We start from the raw sequence: 20344 nt of genomic DNA, 5'->3' as shown, positions 1-20344 counted from the left end.
AATGTTCCTGCTCCTAATAACTCGAGGGAGTTTTTTTGGGATTTTGGGTTTTCTTTTACTGCTGAGGAATTTTAAAGTGACCTTAGTCTTTTTCTTGTTGAATTATAGAAATTACGGAAATCTTCCCATTTATGCAGACATATCAGCAGCATCTAGTGCTATGGTTATTAAATTACAGAATGCAAGCTATTCTCTGGCCTTCAGAGTTGCAGTTTTTCTTCCTCTGGCATCATTTTTGGAATATCCATTGTCAAATATTTCTCTCTCAAGACCATGTGCATCTCTGGGGTGACTCATGCACCCCAGGCCCCCTGCCCCACTGTGTACCGCCCTCGTGCTGCAGGGGCTTACCGTTCCTTTGCTGATGATAAAGAAGGTGTCCCCTCTCGCACCTTGTCTGATGATATACTCCCCGTTCTCATAGTGGGTCTAAAAAACAGAAATAGCAACAGAAAAAAAAAAAAAAAACATTAAGAAGGGAATACTATAACAAAAGCTCCATCCATCTCTTCAAATATCAGCCCTGCAGGAACTCATTCATCCCAGTGGAATTTTACCCAAGCCCAGAATCCATTATGATTTAAGAATAAGAGTCAATGAATGAAGTAATTACAGAGAAATCATTTTTATCACGCTCATGTTTAAAACTATTTTGTTAATGCTATTTTTTCTGGATGATTATATTCAGCTATTTATATTCATTCATTTCAAGAGTTGGAAAAAAATATTCCTTTCTGGGGAGCCTGGGTGGCTCAGTGGGTTAAACCCCTGTCTTCAGCTCAGGTCATGATCTCAGGGTCCTGAGATCAAGCCCCGCACTGGGCTCTCTGCTTGGCGGGGAGCCTGCTTCCCCCTCTATCTCTGCCTGCTGCTCTGCCTACTTGTGATCTCTCTCTTTTCTCTCTCTGTCAAATAAATAAATAAATAAATATATTCTTTTCTTCCATCAACTGAACATGAACTAAAACAGCGGAGCTGATAAATAAACTGGTCTATCTGTACTATTTTATCTCTCCTTTTCATTTTTAGTATTCTTGTAATGATTGATAAGATTTTTTTTTCCTTGAGAAATTACTCTGGCATCTCAAGATTTTATTCTGAAACAAGGATGATTTTTGGTGTGGGTTAGATGGCCCTAGCTACTTTTTAAGGCACAGCTTCATGCTTAAACATTCTTATTTTGGTAATTTAGATTTGGCCCTGTTGGACGGAATGTCTTCATTTTATGGACTGAACTCTGGTCCAGCAGCTGTGAGCTCATCAACTAGCAAATGAGAAGGAAGGTGAGGCTGCAAGAGGATGATCACAGTCGTGGCTGGGATGTGGTCACAGTCACTGGGTCCATTCCCAGGGTAAAGATTACTTCTGCAGTGAACAAAAGTAATTTCTCTAAGGCGACGTGGGAAAAAACGTATATTGCTGGGTCAGGAGATATAACAGAAAAATGAGACTGTGCCATCTGGCCACATTCTTCTCTGCAGCTTAGCAAGGGAGCCATTTTGGGGGAAGGAAAACATTACTTTACACACTCCTTAGGAAACAGATTTCATGGTTTGCATGCAGTAGCCACGAGGCCAACAGCTGTGATTTGTCCTTTTATTTCAATACCATGTCTATTTACTGTTAACACCACCTTTTTTTAGTACTTGACATTGAGAATAACCATATCTTCCTTCGCATATCTAGAAAATTAACATACTACCTAATCTTACCTTTTTTCTTAAATTCATAACAAGTTTTAAAAAATAGGATTATAGAATGCATATTTTTCAACTGATCTATTTCATTTAATAAGATACCCATGCTCCATGTCACTTCTTACTATTAGGGAAAGGAAAAATCTTTAGGACATGCAGGTGTGAAAAGCAATAATCACAAGAGTCTTCTTTCCTGTATCAATTCCACAAACATCTCTGTGTGCCTCTGAGTCAGGCCTGGTTATAGACACTGATGATACAAAGAAGAGATACAAAAATCTCAGAGCAGTACCATCCACTGGATCTTTCTCTCCGAGGGTGTAAATGGTCGACAGACATGGTCCAGTGCAGCACCCTCTAGCCACAAGGGTCTTCTGAGCAGTAAAATGTGGCCAGTGTGATTAAGAAACTGAACATTTAAGGTCAGTAGCTCACACATGGCCAGTAGCTACTGTATTAGCACAGGTAGTAGCTAAAGCAGATAAGGGAGGAGTTACAATCTGTACTAGTAGGGTAGGGGGGCAGACTGGAGCATCTTTCCCCACTTGCCATGAATGGAGCTCCATTAACAAAATCCAGGACCTCTCTCTTCCCTTCCCCACTCTATACCAGAGAACATTTGCAAGTCCTCAGCTAGATATGGTCGCCTCAGCCCCTAGTCTCTGTCAAGTGGGTGTGAGCTCTCCACAGAGGCTTACATTCTCTGTGTATTCTCCAGGGAAAGCAGAGTGAAGTTGCCTCTGCTGGGCCTCTGCCCCAGGGCAAGGATATCCACTCAAATACATCCAGTTCAGTAAGGCTGTTCTGACACCTAAGCCACATTCCCGCATCTATATTTTTATCATTGGTAATGAGAGTATTATATTAGTTCCATTTACCTCACTCTTTGTCATATTTCTCACTTGTTTCCTCATCCAAAACCTCTCAAAACTTCCCAGACAATCCAGTGTGCAAATGCTATATTTTATGTCAGTAGGGCTTCTGTGCTGTCTGTTGTATTGTCTCACTCTGTTCCCAGGGCTTCCCCATGGAGGAGATTCTTCAGCCCCAACAAGTATGAGGGGGGCACCTGGGTGGCTCAGAGGGCTAAACTTCTGCTTTCAGCTCAGGTCGTGATCTCAGGGTGCTGGGATCGAGCCCTGCATGGGGCTCTCTGCTCAGTGGGGTGCCTGCTCCCCCCTCCTTCTCTGCCTGCCTCTCTGCCTACTTGTGATTTCTGTCAAAGAAACAAGAAAGAAAAAGAAAGACAGACAGACTAGTTGCAGCTTACTGAGCGGCAAAAAGCCTCTCTGAAAAGAAGAGAATTGGTAGCTTATTATGCCCACATAATAGTAGCAGAAATACTATTATTTTGGAAAAAGTAGAAAAATGCAAATAAAAAACACCAAACTTGGAAGAATCCTTAACTAGTCTGAGTCATTCTTCTTACTTTCTCCTCCTTAAAAACATATTCCCACCCATATGATTGTCATTTCCTTTCAGAAAGCCAAAATTATCAGTACCATATTAAAAAGTATGAAGGCAAGTGTTTCTCAGGCACACCACCACTGACATTTTGACACAGACAATTCTCTGTTGCTGGGAGCTATCCTGGACATTCAGTTCGAGCTGTAGGACGTTTAGTGGCTTCTGTGGCCTCTACCCACTAGATGCCAATCCCAGTTGTGGCAACCAAAAATGTCATAAGACATTGTCAATTATCTTGCTGGGGGGCAAAACTACTCCCCAGGCCTTCCCAAGGCTCAGACTTGTGCATCTAATGAGTTCAAGCAGGTCCCAGGGCCAGTCCTGATGCAAGAGGAGGGGACTGCACAAAGGAGTGAACCCAAGAAGATGGGATGCATCAGGGCTATGAAAACACAGTCTTCCACAGACTTCAAGCTTCATATGTATGAAACTGAACTCCTGACCTCCTTCTTCTAGCCCTGCCTCTCCCATGCCTTCCCTGCCTCAGAGACACCAACTGCATCCTTCCTGGTACTTGGCCAGTCATCTTGGAGTCATACTGAACTCCTCTGTCTCTCAGGCCCACCACTGTCAGCAGCCCCACTGGTCCACCTTCAGGATACATCCAGAACTCAATGACTCCTCCATCTCCTGCTACGGATGCCATGTTCTCCTGCCCAGTCCATTCAGTCCCCTCCTGACTGTGATATCTGCTCCTACCTGACCCTGTAGGTCCCCCTTCCCACCTATCATGCAGGCAATTCTTTAACACCCAGTCAGCACCTGCTGCTCCTGGGCTCACACCCTTGCAGGGGACCCTCTGTGCCCATGGGCACTGAAGCACCACAGAGGTTGCAAGTTACTAATGGCTTCTGCTTTTTCACTTCATGGACCTCACCACCCATCCTCCCTCCCTTGCATTATGTCTTTTCTCTTCATACCCCTTTTCCTGATGTTCCTTGAACACCCAGACCCATCTCAGGACCCCTGCATAGGCTCTTCCTGGTGCCTGAGATGTCCCTGCACCCCAGAGAGCTCAGAAGGAGCTATCTCAGGACAGGAAGGTTTGCAGAGGACTGAATGACAGGAGTGTGGGCATCAAGAAAAGCTGAAGGTTAGGGAATCTGAGAGGAGGATTAACAGACCCTGCTGAGAGCTGAGGCAGTGGCTACTGAAAAGGGAGGCTCCCTTGCCAAGCCCAGCCTAGCTCAGAAGGAGCCTAACCTCTCTCTTCGCTACCCTCTGGTATCCAACTGGGGCTCGCCATTGAACATGGACAGGGGAGGCCTCCCATTCAGGTCAGAACTCTGGACAGAGAGAAGGGTCCAGGGAAAGGGAAAAGCAAGCCTGGGAGCAGGTGGAATGCATCAGCCCCATGTGCGTTAGCCTCAACCGTCTCCTTCTCCGGAGTATCAGTTCCATAAAGGAAATTTTACATTACCTGCTGTTCCCCTGGACTGAGAAGAGCACTTGGGTGTTCTCTAAACACTCCTCAAGTCAATGGCTTACATGGGAAGGACACTGAGTGCCCCACAGAGAAAGGGCTCCCGCCCTTCTTCTGCTAGTTTGCCCTCACAAGATGGGTCCATTGCTCCAGGCCTCGCAGTGGGGTCACAGGCAGAGAAGGGCAGCCTCTCATCCAGAATCCTTGCCAACTGTCCCCATAGGTCTCCTATGAGTTGCATTTCCATTCTTAAATGAATGCTTGGCAAGACGAACCTGAATACTCCAAATGGTTTTTGTTTCTCCAGATCACTCCATAATGCCTTCAAGGAAACCACTCAGATGAAAGCAAACCTCTTGAAGTGGGAAAATGGGAAGGAAAGCCTGAAGAGTCACCCAACAGGGTATCTACCTCATGGACCAACCCAAGCAGTCTCTGAAGGGTCAGGGCAGGGCTGGCTGTGGAAGGAGGGCGGATAAAAGTGGGGGGCAAGACCATGAAGAGGAAAGTCTCAAGTCAGGCCAGTGGTCTTCACATCCTTGCAGCACTGTGGTAAGGCAGAGGGAGGCAGCCTTCCCAGGAGACTGTCCAGAGCAAGTAGAAAGAGATCCAGGGTTTCAGTGGGCACCATGGGGTCAGCGGGCAGTGGTACAGGTCCAAGCAGCTTTGAGGTGGAACAGTGGGCAGAGCACAGCATGCCAGGAGCACCCATCAGCAGAGGCTGGCTGAGCATGGGCAAAGCCGCTGTGGAAGAAACGGAGGGTGGTGGGCTCCAAGGATGCCCAAGAGGGAACTTGAGGGCCTCCACCAGCTTTGTGATGGTCTGATGAGATGCATTTCCCAAACATGGCCGCCGGAGGGTGTCCGTTCCCCAGGCTCTCCTGGGTTGTGACATGGCTGTTCTCCCATGAACAGCTGGCATCTAATTTCCTTCCCCTTGAAACAGGGAGGCCTCAGCAGCTCTTCTGTGACAACAGCCTGTGTGGAAGCGATGCTGAATGGCTCTGGGGTCATCTTTGCAAAGGCCTGAGTTACCTCAGTCACTGTAGTCGGCAGAGAGACACACGGGTGCAGGAGACTCCCAGCTGGGTCAGGTCTCAGCATTTAACCATCCCCACTTAGTCCCAGATGTCATGGAACAGAGACAACCCACCGTACTCTGCCAAATTCCTAACCCACAGAACATAATAAGCACATCTCACGCAGCTATGCTTCGGGGTGCCTTGGGACACAGCAATGCTGTCCCCCAAACCAGACTACTTGGGGGCTCCATCCCAACTGGTCCTGGCTCCCAGCTACTCGCAGCAGCTCTGGCTTTGCCTGGTCCCAGAGTTCAGAGCTTGCCAGAAGCTTTCTCCCTACCCTCGAGGTCTCATTGGAGAGGTGAGGGGAGAGTCCAGCGTCTAGGGAAGAGCCGAGGGGATGGTGGCCAGAGGTGGTACAAGTTTGCAAAAGTGAATGTCCACGGGGCCATCACACCAGGACTTCTGACCCTGCCATCAGAAACGTTCAATTGCACCCAAGGGGAAGATGATGGTGCTGATTCTTCGAGAGTCTCTCTAATCATGTTCCTCAAATGCCAGCGGTTTCATTGTTTTCTGAAGGTCATTGCCAGCTCGGCCATTTTCTCATTTCAAATTAAATCAGAGAAAAATGGGGCATTTAGAAGGAGTGGAAACCTGAGCAATTAGGCAGGTGCCTTTAAAGGTTTCCATGGTCATTAGGAGAAAAGCTAAACTCCTACACGCTGCCTGCAAGTCCATTCAGTCTGCTGAGCATCCCCCTTTCCCACCTCTTCTCACTCCTGCTCACCTCATCCTGTAGCCCCACTGCACAACCCACCCCTTGGGTCCGTTTCTCATCCATACCACGCTCCCTTCCTCCCACCAGGTGCAAGCACCACCCCCTGCAACCCTGCTGCTTCTGGCCTCCTTGCAGGCTGCTTGTCTTTCCCATCCTAGCCTCCCCGGACACACCCTGGCTGCACCAGCTCTCCTACTCCGTGATTTTACGAAGACACAGCTTTGCTGCACTGCTCTTTGCTGAGCTTGTGGGTGTTTATTTGTAGGATTAGGGTTTTTTTTTTAATGATTTTTTATTTATTCATTGGCGAGAGAGAGAGAGCACCATGAGAGAGCAGGGGGGAGTGGGAGAGGGAGAAGCAGCCTCCCCGCTGAGCAGGGAGCCCGACCTGGGGCTTGATCCCAGGACCCTGAGATCATGACCTGGCCTGAAGGCAGATGCTTCATTGAGTGAGCCACCCAGACATCCACAGGATTATTTTTAATATTGTTTTTCACCAGATTTTAAATGTGACTGAAGGCAAGGATTGCGTCTGGTTCTGCACACCTTGTCACATCCTCCGTGTCTGAGACAGCAGCGGAGATAGAATAAGGTCTTGAAAACAGTTAATCTCAGGACTGAACTAGCCCTCCTTAATCCCCAGCTTTCTGGCACTGCTATTAGTAAAGTGCCTACCTTCCATATGATTGCCAAGCCCCGCTGTCTCTCACTGTTTCCACTGTTGACGCCCCAGTCCAAGCCAGCACCACATCTTGGATTTTGTAACATCCCCCATCTGGCCTCCCTGCTTCAGCCCTTGCCCCTCGCCTCACCTCCCCCTAACTCCATCTGTTCTTCTCTCTGCAGCCTAAGTGACCTTGCAAAGAGCATAGCCACTGAAATCACTCTGTGGCTGAAAATATTCCAGTGGCTTCTTGCTGCCATTAAAATCATCAACTACTTAGGATGGTCTGTAAAGTTCTCTGCATCCTGGCTCCCACCTACCTTCCAGTTCTCATCCCTTCCCAATCTCACCCACACAGCCTGTCTAGAACACTCTCCTCGAGGTCCTTGTCATGGTCTTGCTCTCATTGTTAGGTCTAAACAAGGTCTTTCCAGACCACTCTGAGCACATGCCTCTACCTCACCCACTTTCTGCCCATTTCCCCTGTTGTGTGTGCTGCTTCTCTGCCTTCCTGACTGCGGGGGCACAACCACAGAGAGAAAGGCCTTCTTTCACACCTTCAAGATCGGAAAGGATCTTTCTTTTGTGATTTGCTCTCTGGACTCCTCCCTCATTACCCACCATGCAAAGGGTTTAGGAGATCTTAGATTCCATCCATTGATTCACCTAGAACAATCCCTGGCACAAGGGAGACATGCGATATAGAACCTCGATAAAGGACAGATTTGGTCTAGACCCTTCCATTTTTGAACTGGGGAGGAGAGAAGGAACCAAATAGTAGAGCGCTGGGCAGAGGAAGAGAAGGGATAGCGCATCGCCACGGAAGCAATCAATGGCCCCCACGGTGGGAACTGGTGAGCTGGGAAAAGCCAGTCTTCTCTCTGCTACTAGAAAGAATGGGTGTGGCTTTGCTTGTTAATCTGTAAATCTCTGGTTTCTCAGAATTCAACCCTAACATGTAAATGTCCATTTAGACTTTTTAACATCCTCCACATACGTGCTGACGCAGCACGACACTGAAGGGGCACTTGGAGGGCTTGGTAGGTGCTCCCTGTGAGTTCGCAGGACTCCTCTACCGTTTTTTGTTTTGTTTTGTTTTTTTAAAGATTTCATTTATTTATTTGACAGAGAGAAAGAGATCACAAGCAGGCAGAGGGGCAGGCAGAGAGAGAAGAGGAAGCAGGCTCCCCGTCGAGCAGAGTCTGATGTGGGGCTCGATCCCAGGACCCTGAGATCATGACCCAAGCCGAAGGCAGAGGCTTTAACCCACTGAGCCACCCAGGCGCCCCTCCTCTACTGTTTTTAAGATCAGACCAAATACGGATATCAAAGAAGCTGTGTCTTAGCTGCTGGTTTTATTTTCTGGCCCCACTACGACATATAATTTATAACTGAATCTCTGTTATTAGGAACTAATACACAATGTACCATTCTTAAGTAAATTTTCACCTAAATTATCTCAGTCAGAAATTAACGTCAATTAGGCCCCTTTATACTTGAGCTTAAGATTGGATTAATCCTTCAGTCTTTATATTTTTTAAAGATTTTCTTTATTTATTTGAGACAGAGAGAGCGTATAAGCACGGGGAGAAGCAGACAAAAGCAGAGGAAGAAGCAGGCTTCCCGCTGAGCAGGGAGCCCCATGTGGGACTCAATCCTGGGACCCTGGGATGATGACCTGAGCTGAAGGCAGACGCTTCACGCACTGAGCTAGCCAGGTGGCCCTCCTTCAGTCTTTATTACAGCACAGAACATCTACTAACTGATGCCATCCTAATGATTAAGGCACAAATAGAGACCACTAATGATAATGGTTATTGATTAGAAAGATAACTACGGCAAGTAGGAACCATCTTCACATGACGCGGTACCTCTCACAAAGGCTTCGAACAGGGAATGACACTCGGAAAATTAGTGAGTTAAGAACAATAGGAGTCTTGAGTCATGATTCCTGCCTCATTTGTTCAGAGGATAGTTTTATCTTAGAGGATGAGTAGGACATCAGGTAGAACAGGCGTAACAATTTTCAGAATCAGGTAGAACAATTTTCTTAGAAATACTGGAATCTGCCATTTTTGGATCCCCCATCAGCAACATCCTCAAAGGAAATTCTTCCTTTTCCCTGATAGCTCAGATTTATTTCAAAGATGAGAGCTCTTAATGCAAAGTAAGATCACCAGACAGCTCAGTCATCAAAAAACATACCAATGAGGCAGTCAAGAAACAAAGTATTCTTGGTCCAAGACTTCTGTATGTGGTAAAAGAGCCCATTAAAAATGGGGCGCCTGGGGGCACCTGGGTGGCTCCGTGGTTTAAGCCTCTGCCTTCCACTCAGGTCATGATCTCAGGGTCCTGGGATCGAGCCCCGCATAGGGCTCTCTGCTCAGTGGGGAGCCTGTTTCTCCCTCTCTCTCTGCCTGCCTCTCTGCCTACTTGTGTCCTCTCTGTCAAATAAAATAAATAAAATATTAAAAAATGTATTAAAAAAAAAAAAAAGATGGGGCCCCTGAGTGGCTCAGTGGGTTAAAGCCTCTGTCTTCAGCTCAGGTCATGGTCCCAGGGTCCTGGGATTGAGCCCCACATTGAGCTGCTGTTCGGTGGGGAGCCTGCTTCCTCCTCTCCTTGCCTGCCTCTGCCTACTTGTGATCTCTGTCTGTCAAATAAATAAACAAAGTCTTAAAAAAAAAAAAAAAGATGTGTGGATTGAGATTACCTGTGGTAACCAGAGAGACTGACAGCTACTCGTAATAGGAACATACAACTTTCCACCTTGCAATCAAGGATAGCAATCTGAAGTCTTTGGTGAAATCTTCTGGGGAGGAAATGATCACATCTGTAAACCAGAATTTTCTCATTCTCTTTCCCTGTCCGTGTCACCATGTACTTCATCACAGAACTAGTGCTCTAGTAACAACTGACAGTATTTGTACTCCATGTAGGTTTCCACAAATTGGCATTTTGCTCTCACAGATCAGTAATTATCAAGAGGGCATGTTCTTTTATGAAGCATTTTCTCAGATAATATTTAACCTCACTAGGGTTACAATTTTTGCCGACTCTCCTTCCTAACCTCTAAAAGAAAATTAACTTTTCCTCACAGCACCATTCACATATTAACCAGAACAGCAAAAGAACAACTCAAAGCATGGAACACTTTTTCTAACAGCTTCCCTTCACACCACCACCATCTTGTCTCAACCAAATGGACATCTGGGATATACATTTCCTCACTACAGATTATTTCTACATCAACGCCATGCCTTGTCTTCTACTCAGGATGTCCCTTATTTATAACAAGTTCTTTCTTACCCTTCTTGGGGTGGACAACAACTGGGCTCCAAGGCTGCTCAAATTAAGCCATAAAATACTCCCTCACGAAGACTGAACTCCAGGTCCACATGAGAGACACACCCTTGTTCGGGTTTGGTCATTCACTAATTTCAACCAGTATTGTTTATAGGTGCTTGCTATGAATGAGACATTGCACTTGGCACTGAACCTACAGAGATAGCCAAGACACAGTCCCTCAGTCGAGATGCAGCATGTGGTTTAAGAGGGCCTCACCCTGATCCCAAGGACCGTCATGTCACTGAGGGGAGAACAGCAGTATTAAAGGACTGCTATACTTATCCCCACTCTTGAGGGGCAGACTCACAGGGCCCCCAGAGAACCCAGACACTTTGGTAGGAACCTAAGTTTAGGCAGATAATGTGGCTTTTTCATCAATACAATAGCTCAGATTTCTAGATAGACAGCCTGCCTAACTCAAGGCACCACACCAACCTAGCTCACCAAGACATTTTAAGACACAGAGAGCCGGCGCCATGATGATGAGTCTCCCAATTCCATTACTGAGGATTACGTCTACACAGCTACCCCTTGGCACATTCCTCCATGTCTTCACAGCCCTTGATGAAACATGTTTCACTTGCTTATGGCACCGTTTACCAAACTCCTCTGCCTTGAATTTGCCCTTAAGGTCCTGTGATGTATTCCAACTCCTAGAAACTTATGGTTGTCCTTACTATGTGACTCTATACATTTCCATCTGCTTTGCTGATGCTATGGAGACCCTGCCTCTCCTGAGGCACCCACTGTACTTGACACCCAAGGACTGATCTATACATCAGCCAGGACCACACTGAGTAGGAGAAACACTGTGTGTTGTCCTGACCAGCTCTGTATGGTCAGATCCCAAGGACATCTTGACTCGTAAATCACCCGTGGTGTACCAAGGTCCTGGGGCAGATTCTTACTAACTTCCACACTGATGAGAAGGACAGGTATAAAATCCCTGGGGCCAGAAGTCCTAGAACCGTACAAGTTTATCTTAGAAAATTAATTCTTGATTTATATCAGAAGGTAGCAAGCCCATAAGCTTGCTGAGAGTCAGATGAAGAGACCCTACAGAGCAGTTGGCCCAGATGTAGGTTTTTAAAAGAACAAGATTGTCACCATAATGAACAGGAATTCCTGGCCCTTTGGCATCCTTGTGAGTCCAAGGGACCAAGGAAAGCCATTCCTCCATCTGCTGTGTGCCCCTTGCTCAATGCAGTCCGTTAAAGATGTCACGACCTCCCGTTAGTGGATTACAAGTGGCGATTTTTTTTTAAATGGACTAGAACAAAAAATGCCCAAACCATCACAGAAAGTGAAGACAGTATGATTTATACACGTTTTATATGTGTCATATGAACACTTCAGTGTATCCTAGGCCCTGATGTAAATGTATTCTTACTACCCAGACAGCACCCCTGATAAAATGGTACTTTCCTTTTTTTACAAAAGCCATGATATCCGCAGAACAGGGAGGCATCCTGCTGCTGCATGAAATCACCCTTAGAAATTCTGTTATCATTAACAAAAGACACTAGTGTTGAATTGGTTTTTTAGTTGTTTCACTTTGGTAAAAGTGCATAGAAATTGAAACACAAGATGGTCTTTGAAAGGATCCATCATGGACACAGAAGCAAATGGCACTTGCCCTCCTTTATCTCTGTTTTCTCCAGGCCTCTAGTCCCTTCCCTCCACCCACCCCCTCCTGCATCTGCAAAAGGCAACCATTTACATGTATATTTTGCATATCCAAGTGCCCAAGTTACCTCCCTAATGTTTAGCATTTCCCGTAGTACGATAAAACTACACAGGTTTTTGTTCAGCTGATAGGGAATGTTGGTTTCCTTCTCAGAATCTCAAACATTCCTGAGGTCTTCCTGTCTTTGCCTGGCCAAGATCACATCATCATCTCTTAAGCCTCTCGAATACCTCCCGACATTATGATTCAAAGACAGCTGCTGGCAGGGCAGTGACCAAGGGCATGCCTGCCTCCTCCCCTGAATCCCAGAGAGGGGAAGGAAGATTGAAGCTCAAATTCCAAAAGTGCTTGGGTTTTATCGGATGTTCAATTGTGCTCCTCAAGGATGTCATTTTCCAAATGGATTTTCAATCTCTGTTTTTACTGTGAGAGATTTGTGATGTGGACAGATCTGTCCGATGGAATGAAAGAGTGAGTGAAACCATGCGGGCACACAAAATGCTAAAAAAATCTCCAAAAGGAGCACTTCCTCTCCCATCTGCTCATTTCACAACAAAATAAAACTGTTTATAGAGTAGATACATGGGTGTTCCCATCCACATAATTAAACCATTACTCAAATTTAACAATTTGATCTATAAAGGCAATTAGTGGTGGCAGAACTTAGAAACTGTTCACCCTGACAGATTATGACGTGTGACAGGAAAGCATTCAATTTCCTATGTCAGGGTCACTATCTGATGTATACACATGTTCTGAAGTTTCAAGTAGAATAACTATGGTACTCAAAAAGGAAAAAGAGTTTCTCATGAACCCCATTAAAAAAAAGTAGTGGAGCAAGTCAAAAGTATATAGAATTTGCTCAACCTTTTACTTCCTTGGGTTTTTGAAATAAAATTTTGAGAAGACACTATTCTGTTGAAAGAGCATCTTGACTCACCGAGGACAGAAAGGAGCAGAAGCCAAGAGGATTTAGACTATCTGATGGAGGATAGAGTCCTTTATACACTGGAGGACATCCCTCTCACCTTGCGGATATTTTGTTTCTGTCTAGACAGGTTTGAGAAGGGTATTGCTCAAAGCTGGGGTCTTGGAATCATGTATGATCCCACCCTCTTTTCTATTCCACAATATGCCCTCTAACTGGGAGACAAAGGAAGAAAGGCTTCTTCCAGAATGTGGAATTTGTGTGTTTACTGGGACTCACAGCAAAGTGACACAGAGAGTATCTAATAACCAGTACTTGAAGGGCACACTGTCCAATCAGTAAGGACGTGTGCTGAAGTAGGGCTCTGGGAACATCCTGGACCAAGGGGACATCCAGGGGCCTCAGGAATGAGCTGGGACAGCAGTCAGGGGGCTTGGTACTACTGACGGGAATGACAGTATCTCAACGGGCTAACAACTTGTGTGAACCCATGAACAGAAGCCGTGGAAACACTCTTCCATCTTCATATCCGCCCCCCAAGCCCCTGCTACACATGTATTTTTAGGTTTCTGGATTCAGAATGAACATTCCTGATAATGGTAACTGTAGTCAAGAATCAAGAAAACACAGTTACCGGAACGACCTACAATGGGAAGGTAAACAGTTTCCTCAGCCAGAGATACTGGCTGGGAACAGCCTCATGGAAGCTGATGGGGTTTGGGAAAAGCTACCCCAAAATATGGCGCCTTCAGTTCAAAAGGACATATGGGCTACTTTAAGCTGCAGGAATCTGGGCAAATAGCAAAAGCAGAAAGGTCACCCTGACCTGTCCCCTCAAACAGGTTATATAATCTTCACATAGGAGGAGTCCTCCTCATACCCGCAGGGAAGGAGAATCCTTATCTCTGCAGACGAAGAGATCCTGAGTAGAACCCTAACCAACAGGCCGTGCTACGTTTCTCCCAGTTTCCTACACTCACCTCCTCATCTTTGACCAGTGTCATGGCTCCACCCCTCATCAAACCTACCCTACTCAGCTCCAGTAGTTTCCTTGGCGCTTCATTCCCATAGGAAGGCTTCCATGTCAAGTAAAACGTATATTAAATAGATTTGTATGTTTTTCTACTGTTTATCTGTCTTTGTTGGCTTAATTTTCAGACCCAGCCAGGAATCTTAAGAGGTCTGAGGAAAATTTTCCCTCCCCCACATAGCTAAAAGAGTGTATGAACACAGTTGAGGAAAATACCAACATTAGGAGGCGTGTGCTTGGTGACAGAACACAGACAAGGTTCAGAGAAACGCACGTGAGCAACACGTCCATATCAGTCAGAGATCACAGACTGAAGGGGGATGGGCTTTTCAGTCACCGGAGAGAGAGGTGTCCTGTTGTCCCCAGGTACATTTTATCAGCCTCGGCCACCTGAATGAATGATGTTTTGGATGAACCACTCTCCTCAGCTTTAAATAAAACAGGAAACCTACTCTAAACCTACACTATTAAAGTGTGCCCTGCTCAGGTGTCTTGTCATCAGGAGAGATGGAGTCTGGATCCCCGATGTGTGTGTCCCAGTCACAGATCTAGAGGAGACCCGTACATGCTGGAAAGTGCCGTCGGGCATTTGGGTCTATGTATTGGTATCAGGTGACAGCGGTGTATTATGCTCAAAGTCAGAGTACCGGAAGTATGCTGAATACACACAGGAGACCCAGTGTCTTCTCCCGCCATGATCAAGTCCAGCCCCTAAGTATGGTAGACTCTATCAGGGTAACGTTCCCCTGGCAACCATCCTTAGACCTCAATAAAGCCCCTGCCTTCCTACCACTGCCTTCAGCCCCCCGACCGGTGGGAGAGAGTGCGGGATCTTCACAGACACCTACTACAATAAGGAAAGCCAGAACCATTGTCAGCCCAACATCTAGAGAGCTTTACCCACTTCATGAAAGGGTATCTAATTCTACCTGTGTTGTGAGCATAGATTTGCAGAACCTGGTTTCGGAGGCAGCACTTGTGGTTAACTTATTTGCATTTAAATAGAGCCACAGGGAAGGAGGCTGCCTGAGACATGTGTTTATTTTCCTATTTGCAGCAATGGAGAAAACAGGTTGTTTTCTTTAAAAAAAAAAAAATCGGTTAAAATTCTACTGATTCTCCTGACCACAGTATGATTCAATACTTTATAATAACTATAAAAACTTACTTTTAGATTCCAGTGTGAACTCACATCATAAAAACAAAATAGCTACTATTAATTCAAGGCTCACTACATACTAGACATTATGCGAAGGATATCTTCATTAGGACGGTGACTCACTGAGGCCTTGTAATCTTCATTTTGCTAGAACAAAATGGAAGCTTAGACAGGCTGAGTAATTTTTCCGAGATTACCTAGCAAGTAAACTTTAGAGGCAGAAACTGAACCCAAACTTGCTTTAAAAGAACTATACTCACAGATTAGCCTCCTCTTAATGTCTGAGTCAATTATCTCTACTTGAAAGAAGAGAAAGAAAAAGAAAAGGGGAAAAAAAAAGAAAAGAAAGGAAAAAGAAAAGACATATGGCAGGGAGGGAAGGAAGGATGGATGGAAGGAAGGAAGGAGGGAGGGAGGGAAGGAAGGAAGGAAAAGGAGGGAAGGAGAGAAAAGAAAAAGGAAAAGGAAAAGGAAGGGAGGACGATCATGCTGGCAGTAAATAATCCCAAGAAAACTACCCACACACAAACCGAATTTGAAATCTTGCATTTTAATGCCATGGACTCAATTCTATCATTATAAACTGGTTCCTATAACACTGCTGTCATTTTACCACTCTTGGGCTCAAAAAGTTAAACAGCTTAACCTTCTCAGTGGCATGACATTTCAGTGGCTTGCTGTGGCATTTAAGGCTCTCCAGGATCTGGCACTGGCTTAAACAGTCCCTCTCCCACTACGCTCCAGCCATTCCAGAGCAAGATAGCTTTTCACTTCTACGCTTTGCATCTGTTCTTCCCTCAGCCTGGAATGTTCTCTGGCTACCATCTCTACCTAGAATCTCCAGTTCTCTGCTAAGCCTTCCCTTGATTCTCGAAATAGAAAGCCCTTCTTGGGGTGTGTGGGTGGGGCAGTCACTTGGGCATCTGACTCTTCGTTTCAGCTCAGGTGGTGATCTCAGGGTCGTGGGATGGAGCTCTGTGGAGGGGCTCTCTCCCCTCCCTCTGCCCCTTCCCACCCATGCTCTCTCTCTCTCCAAAATAAATAAACAAAATGCTTATAAAGAAAAAAAAAAAGCTCTTCTTTACCATAGCATTGTTTTTTTTTAAACAATTGGAACAGCTAACTTTCCAACTTTGTTCTCTGTCCTTATTTGTAGACCTACCTACCAAAATGAGAACACAGCCCACATATTTTTTTATCTCCCATCTCCGGCAACAGCCACCCCAATGCCCTACGCTAAGAAGGGGCTCAACAAGTATTCGTTGGCTTGAATAAACTTCAATTTGCACTCAAGTATTGATCATTTTAAACTTTTTAAAACACAAATAACCTTGACAGAATAACACATTCAGTTTGCAAAACCATTAATAAATTAATATTACTAACACATACTTTATAATTTACAAATACTTTTCCACATTTTTTAACTTAAATCATTACAAGAAGCCCTTTGGATAGTTAGTAAAAAAAAATAACCTCATTACCGTCTCCATTTCTCAGATGAGGGATCAGAACTAAAAATAATTATTTAGCTCTTTTCTAACAGCTGCACAATAATTATGTAGCAGCCATAACACAAAGCACACACCTGCATTATTTTATTCCCTGAAAGCTTGAGATACAATATAGAGGTAGTTTTACTGGTTATTATAAGCTTATGAGCATCTGGAAATGGAAGCTAGTTTAATTATTTCCAAGCCTGTGTATCTGGAGGAGAAATTCATGGGTAAAAGCCTTAAAATAAATGTGCCCAGGAGTTTGTTTGCCATCATACTCCCGTTTTCCTCCCTGGTCCTATGTGGATCGATGACGTTGAAGGTAACTGGCAGTATTTCTGTTGCAGATTAAATAATGGGGCTCTCACCTTCTGTGCTATGGTCGGGGACCTCCTCTAGCTGTAAATGCAGGTAAAAATTGGAAAGGAGACCGTAGTGTCATGATATATAAAATTACCTCGCATTATTACAGAATGATGCATCTGTCCCTTGTAAACAAAATCTCCACCTAATTCCTTTCCCAACTTTAACAGATTGGATGAGAATGAATTTATACCACAATGCCCCTTTTACTTTTCAAGCATTTATGGGACATATTTAACCTTGTCTGACTGATTGGTTTCATCACCAGCCACATCCCTTATCGCCCTGAGCTGTAAGACGGTCTGTCCCACGTGGCAAGTGAGTCCCTCGGGCCGGATGGTTTCACACCCAGGACTGACATGTTTCTTCACCTCTCTCATTTCCTCCTTTGCCACTGAACTGCTCGATCTGACTCCTGCCAACTTCCCACATCGCCAGCAGCCTCCGCTATGCCATGCCCGATCGCGCATTTCAGAAAGTGGTCCCACCAGTGGGCTCGGTGCGGACGAGGAAATGTACAGGTTCAGAGGAGGGAGAAGAACCTTCTAGGAGCCTGCATGCAGTCCAGGAGGCAGAAGGGAAAGCAGACAATTTCAAAAGAGCACAGCCCTGGCTTGCTGGAGGGATTTACAGCATCAGAGGGTCAGCAGCGTGGAGTTCAGAGAGGGACTCCCAGAAGAGTTAGCACCGGGTCTGAGCCTAGAGGTACGAATAGAAAGTCGCCAGATGGATGGTCACTGGCTGGAAGGGCACCTGCTCGGGAGCGTGGCAGAGCATGGGTTGCATGGAGAAGGATGGATTTCTCCACTTTACCGGAGCCCACGCTGAGGAGGCAAGGGGTAAACCTGAGACACGAGAGGCGTGAAGATGCCCCTTCCAAGATTCTTTGCCTCGGACTTTATTCCAGGGGCAACAGGAACTCTGGACGGGACTTAAACAAGGGGGTAATTTGGAGCAAGGCAGGGAGCTCAGTGAGAAAGCCTGGAGCCAGACACCTGGTTTTTGAATGACTACATGGAACTCCTCACAAAGGAATGTGATTCAGAAGACGGTGAGAGAGGCTAGCACGAAGAGAAGGCTTCATTTCACAACACTCGTGCTGGAGAAGATGCCCGAGGGTGTGCGTACAGTCCATGTGTCCCGCAGGATGTCAGGTGTCCTGTTTCACTCAGCTACGGGGTGGAAACTACAACTACGCCAACCACTCAGCATCTCACTGGCTGTTCACTAACCTCACAAGGGAGGCATCAAGGGTCCTGCTACTTAGATCGTCACCCGAACACATAAACTTAGCTCCCCTAGAGCAGTGACCCAGAATCTGTTACGATTCTTCAAGGGATTCCCGCATTCAGCCACGGCCAAGAACCGCCACGCTAGAGCACAAGACTCGGACATCAGACCAGGAAAGGGTTCTCTTCCCGGTGACATGGATGGAGTGATATTTGTGGATTCTCCTTGATTTTGACACAGGTTACAGGCCCCTCGTGAAGGCACAGCTCAACTAGTGCTTCCTCAGAAAAGCCTGCTCTGTACGGGGATGGGGGTGCGGTCGACGGTGAGGCATGGTTTAGAAACCATATCATCCCTCCGTAATATTGTGGTTAATGTTTATTGTAAAGATGATGGAGAGAAGTCCAAATAAGAGGTCAGATAAGATGAAACCAGACTATACTGGAAGGAAATCCATGTTCACCCATGTAGCTGCCGGGTGAAACAGATCCAGCACACTCGTGACAGCATGGAATGACCTTTCTGCTTTGGGATATTGATCCACCAAGTTTTCTGATCTCACTGCAAAGAACAGGATGCAACAGTTAAGGATATCAACTTCCGCCTGGGGATTATCAGCTCAACAGAAAACAAGAAACACCAGCTTGAGTCGCAGGACACTTTTTGACAAGCGTAATAAATATCCTGTTCTTAATAGCACTTAATAGTTGGGAGGACTCATGAAGGTTTCTAGCCACAGTTGTTACAAACAGCAAGGGTCCTGCATACAGCACTCTTTTTCTTTAACCTGGAAATGCTAACCTGTACACAGAGCCTTAAGACAGATTAAGTCTGGAAGTTCCTTCTCCCAATGTTCCAATCCTAAAATAGTATCGCTCACACCCAAGAAGCCCTTCCTAAGCACAGGAAAATCATATGGCACTAATATTCCAGAATCATGGTAGGAATGTGGGTTTAGGTGTAAAGGGAACAGTGTCAATAGTAGTTTCAAAATATGAAAGCCAATTCTTAGCAGGCACTTATACTTTGCTCAAACGAACGAACCTTGGGGCAAAAATAAACTCAGCTTCGGAACTGTACACCTGGGATCGTTTTTAACACAGGCACGAGGTTATGAGCAGCCCAGAGTGAACATTAGGCACACTTCTACAAAACAGTGAGGTGCAACCCTTCGTTTCCTCCTAGTGGTTATGCTGAAGGGAGTGCACTGAAGTGATCGAAATAAATGAGTGTGTTTCAAAAGTGGTGCCGCCCCTGAAGAAGGCGGCCATGGAAAAGAGACTTGGGGAAAGGTGATTGACTGGTTTAACTTTGCACACAGTACACCAGAGAGAGACACACAGAAATCTTGCTGGAAATTAAAGGCACTCAGGCTTGTAGGGTTGTTCTCAAAATGTGCACGGCAAGCATACTGAGATGCGCAGGAAGGACGTGTGCACATCTGAAAAGGAGAGAAGTCAGAGGGAGCAGGACTAAGGATAATAACATGAAAATGTCACCACTGTCTGTCTGAGCTGGGCGCTCTGTGGACTGTCCCCCTCTCCCGATATCACACTAGCAACAGCAACCCTCCACAAGAAATAATTCAAACCATGGGGCTCCTTTGAAGTAATGCAACAAAGATGTAACAGTCTTGGTTTGGAAAATTTCCAGTTTGGGGCACTGGGGTAGCTGAGTCGGTTCATCCACCTGGCTTGTGATTTCGGCTAGGTTGTGGTGTCATGGGTTGTGAGACTGAGCCCTGTGTCGGGCTCCACACTTAGCACAGAATCTGCTTGAAACTCTCTCCCTCTGCCGCCCCTGCGCCTCCCTCCTCTCCCTCTCCAAAAACAAATAAACCTTTAAAAAAAAAAAAAGAAAAGAAAGGAAAAGAAGTTCCAGTTCAGCCAAGCCATTATTTATTTTTTGTTTTATGTCAAACCCGTTTAGTAAACCAGCTTAGTGGTCCAGTTGCACAAAGCAGGAAGTTCCCATCATCGACTTTTGGTGCAAGGATTGCCTGAAATACTGCATTTTCCTCTTCCCGTTCCCTCAACTGTTCACATCTAT

At 45.7% G+C, this 20344-nt stretch overlaps 1 protein-coding gene across 2 annotated transcripts in view; it reads right to left on the bottom strand.

The window, feature by feature from the left end:
- Window positions 1-20344, bottom strand: part of PRKG1 (protein kinase cGMP-dependent 1) — a 1275046-nt gene that overhangs the window by 231804 nt on the left and 1022898 nt on the right. For both annotated transcript variants that reach the window (XM_046026825.1, XM_046026824.1), the window contains exon 6: window positions 352-429. In XM_046026825.1, coding sequence (XP_045882781.1) covers window positions 352-429 — 78 coding nt within the window. The remainder of the gene's footprint in view (window positions 1-351; window positions 430-20344) is intronic.

This window comes from Meles meles, chromosome 13, assembly GCF_922984935.1.
Source record: "Meles meles chromosome 13, mMelMel3.1 paternal haplotype, whole genome shotgun sequence".
In the NCBI taxonomy this organism is placed as follows: Eukaryota; Metazoa; Chordata; class Mammalia; order Carnivora; family Mustelidae; genus Meles; species Meles meles.
Note: the sequence above shows the minus strand (reverse complement) of the source record. Positions and strands in the feature narration are given on the sequence as shown.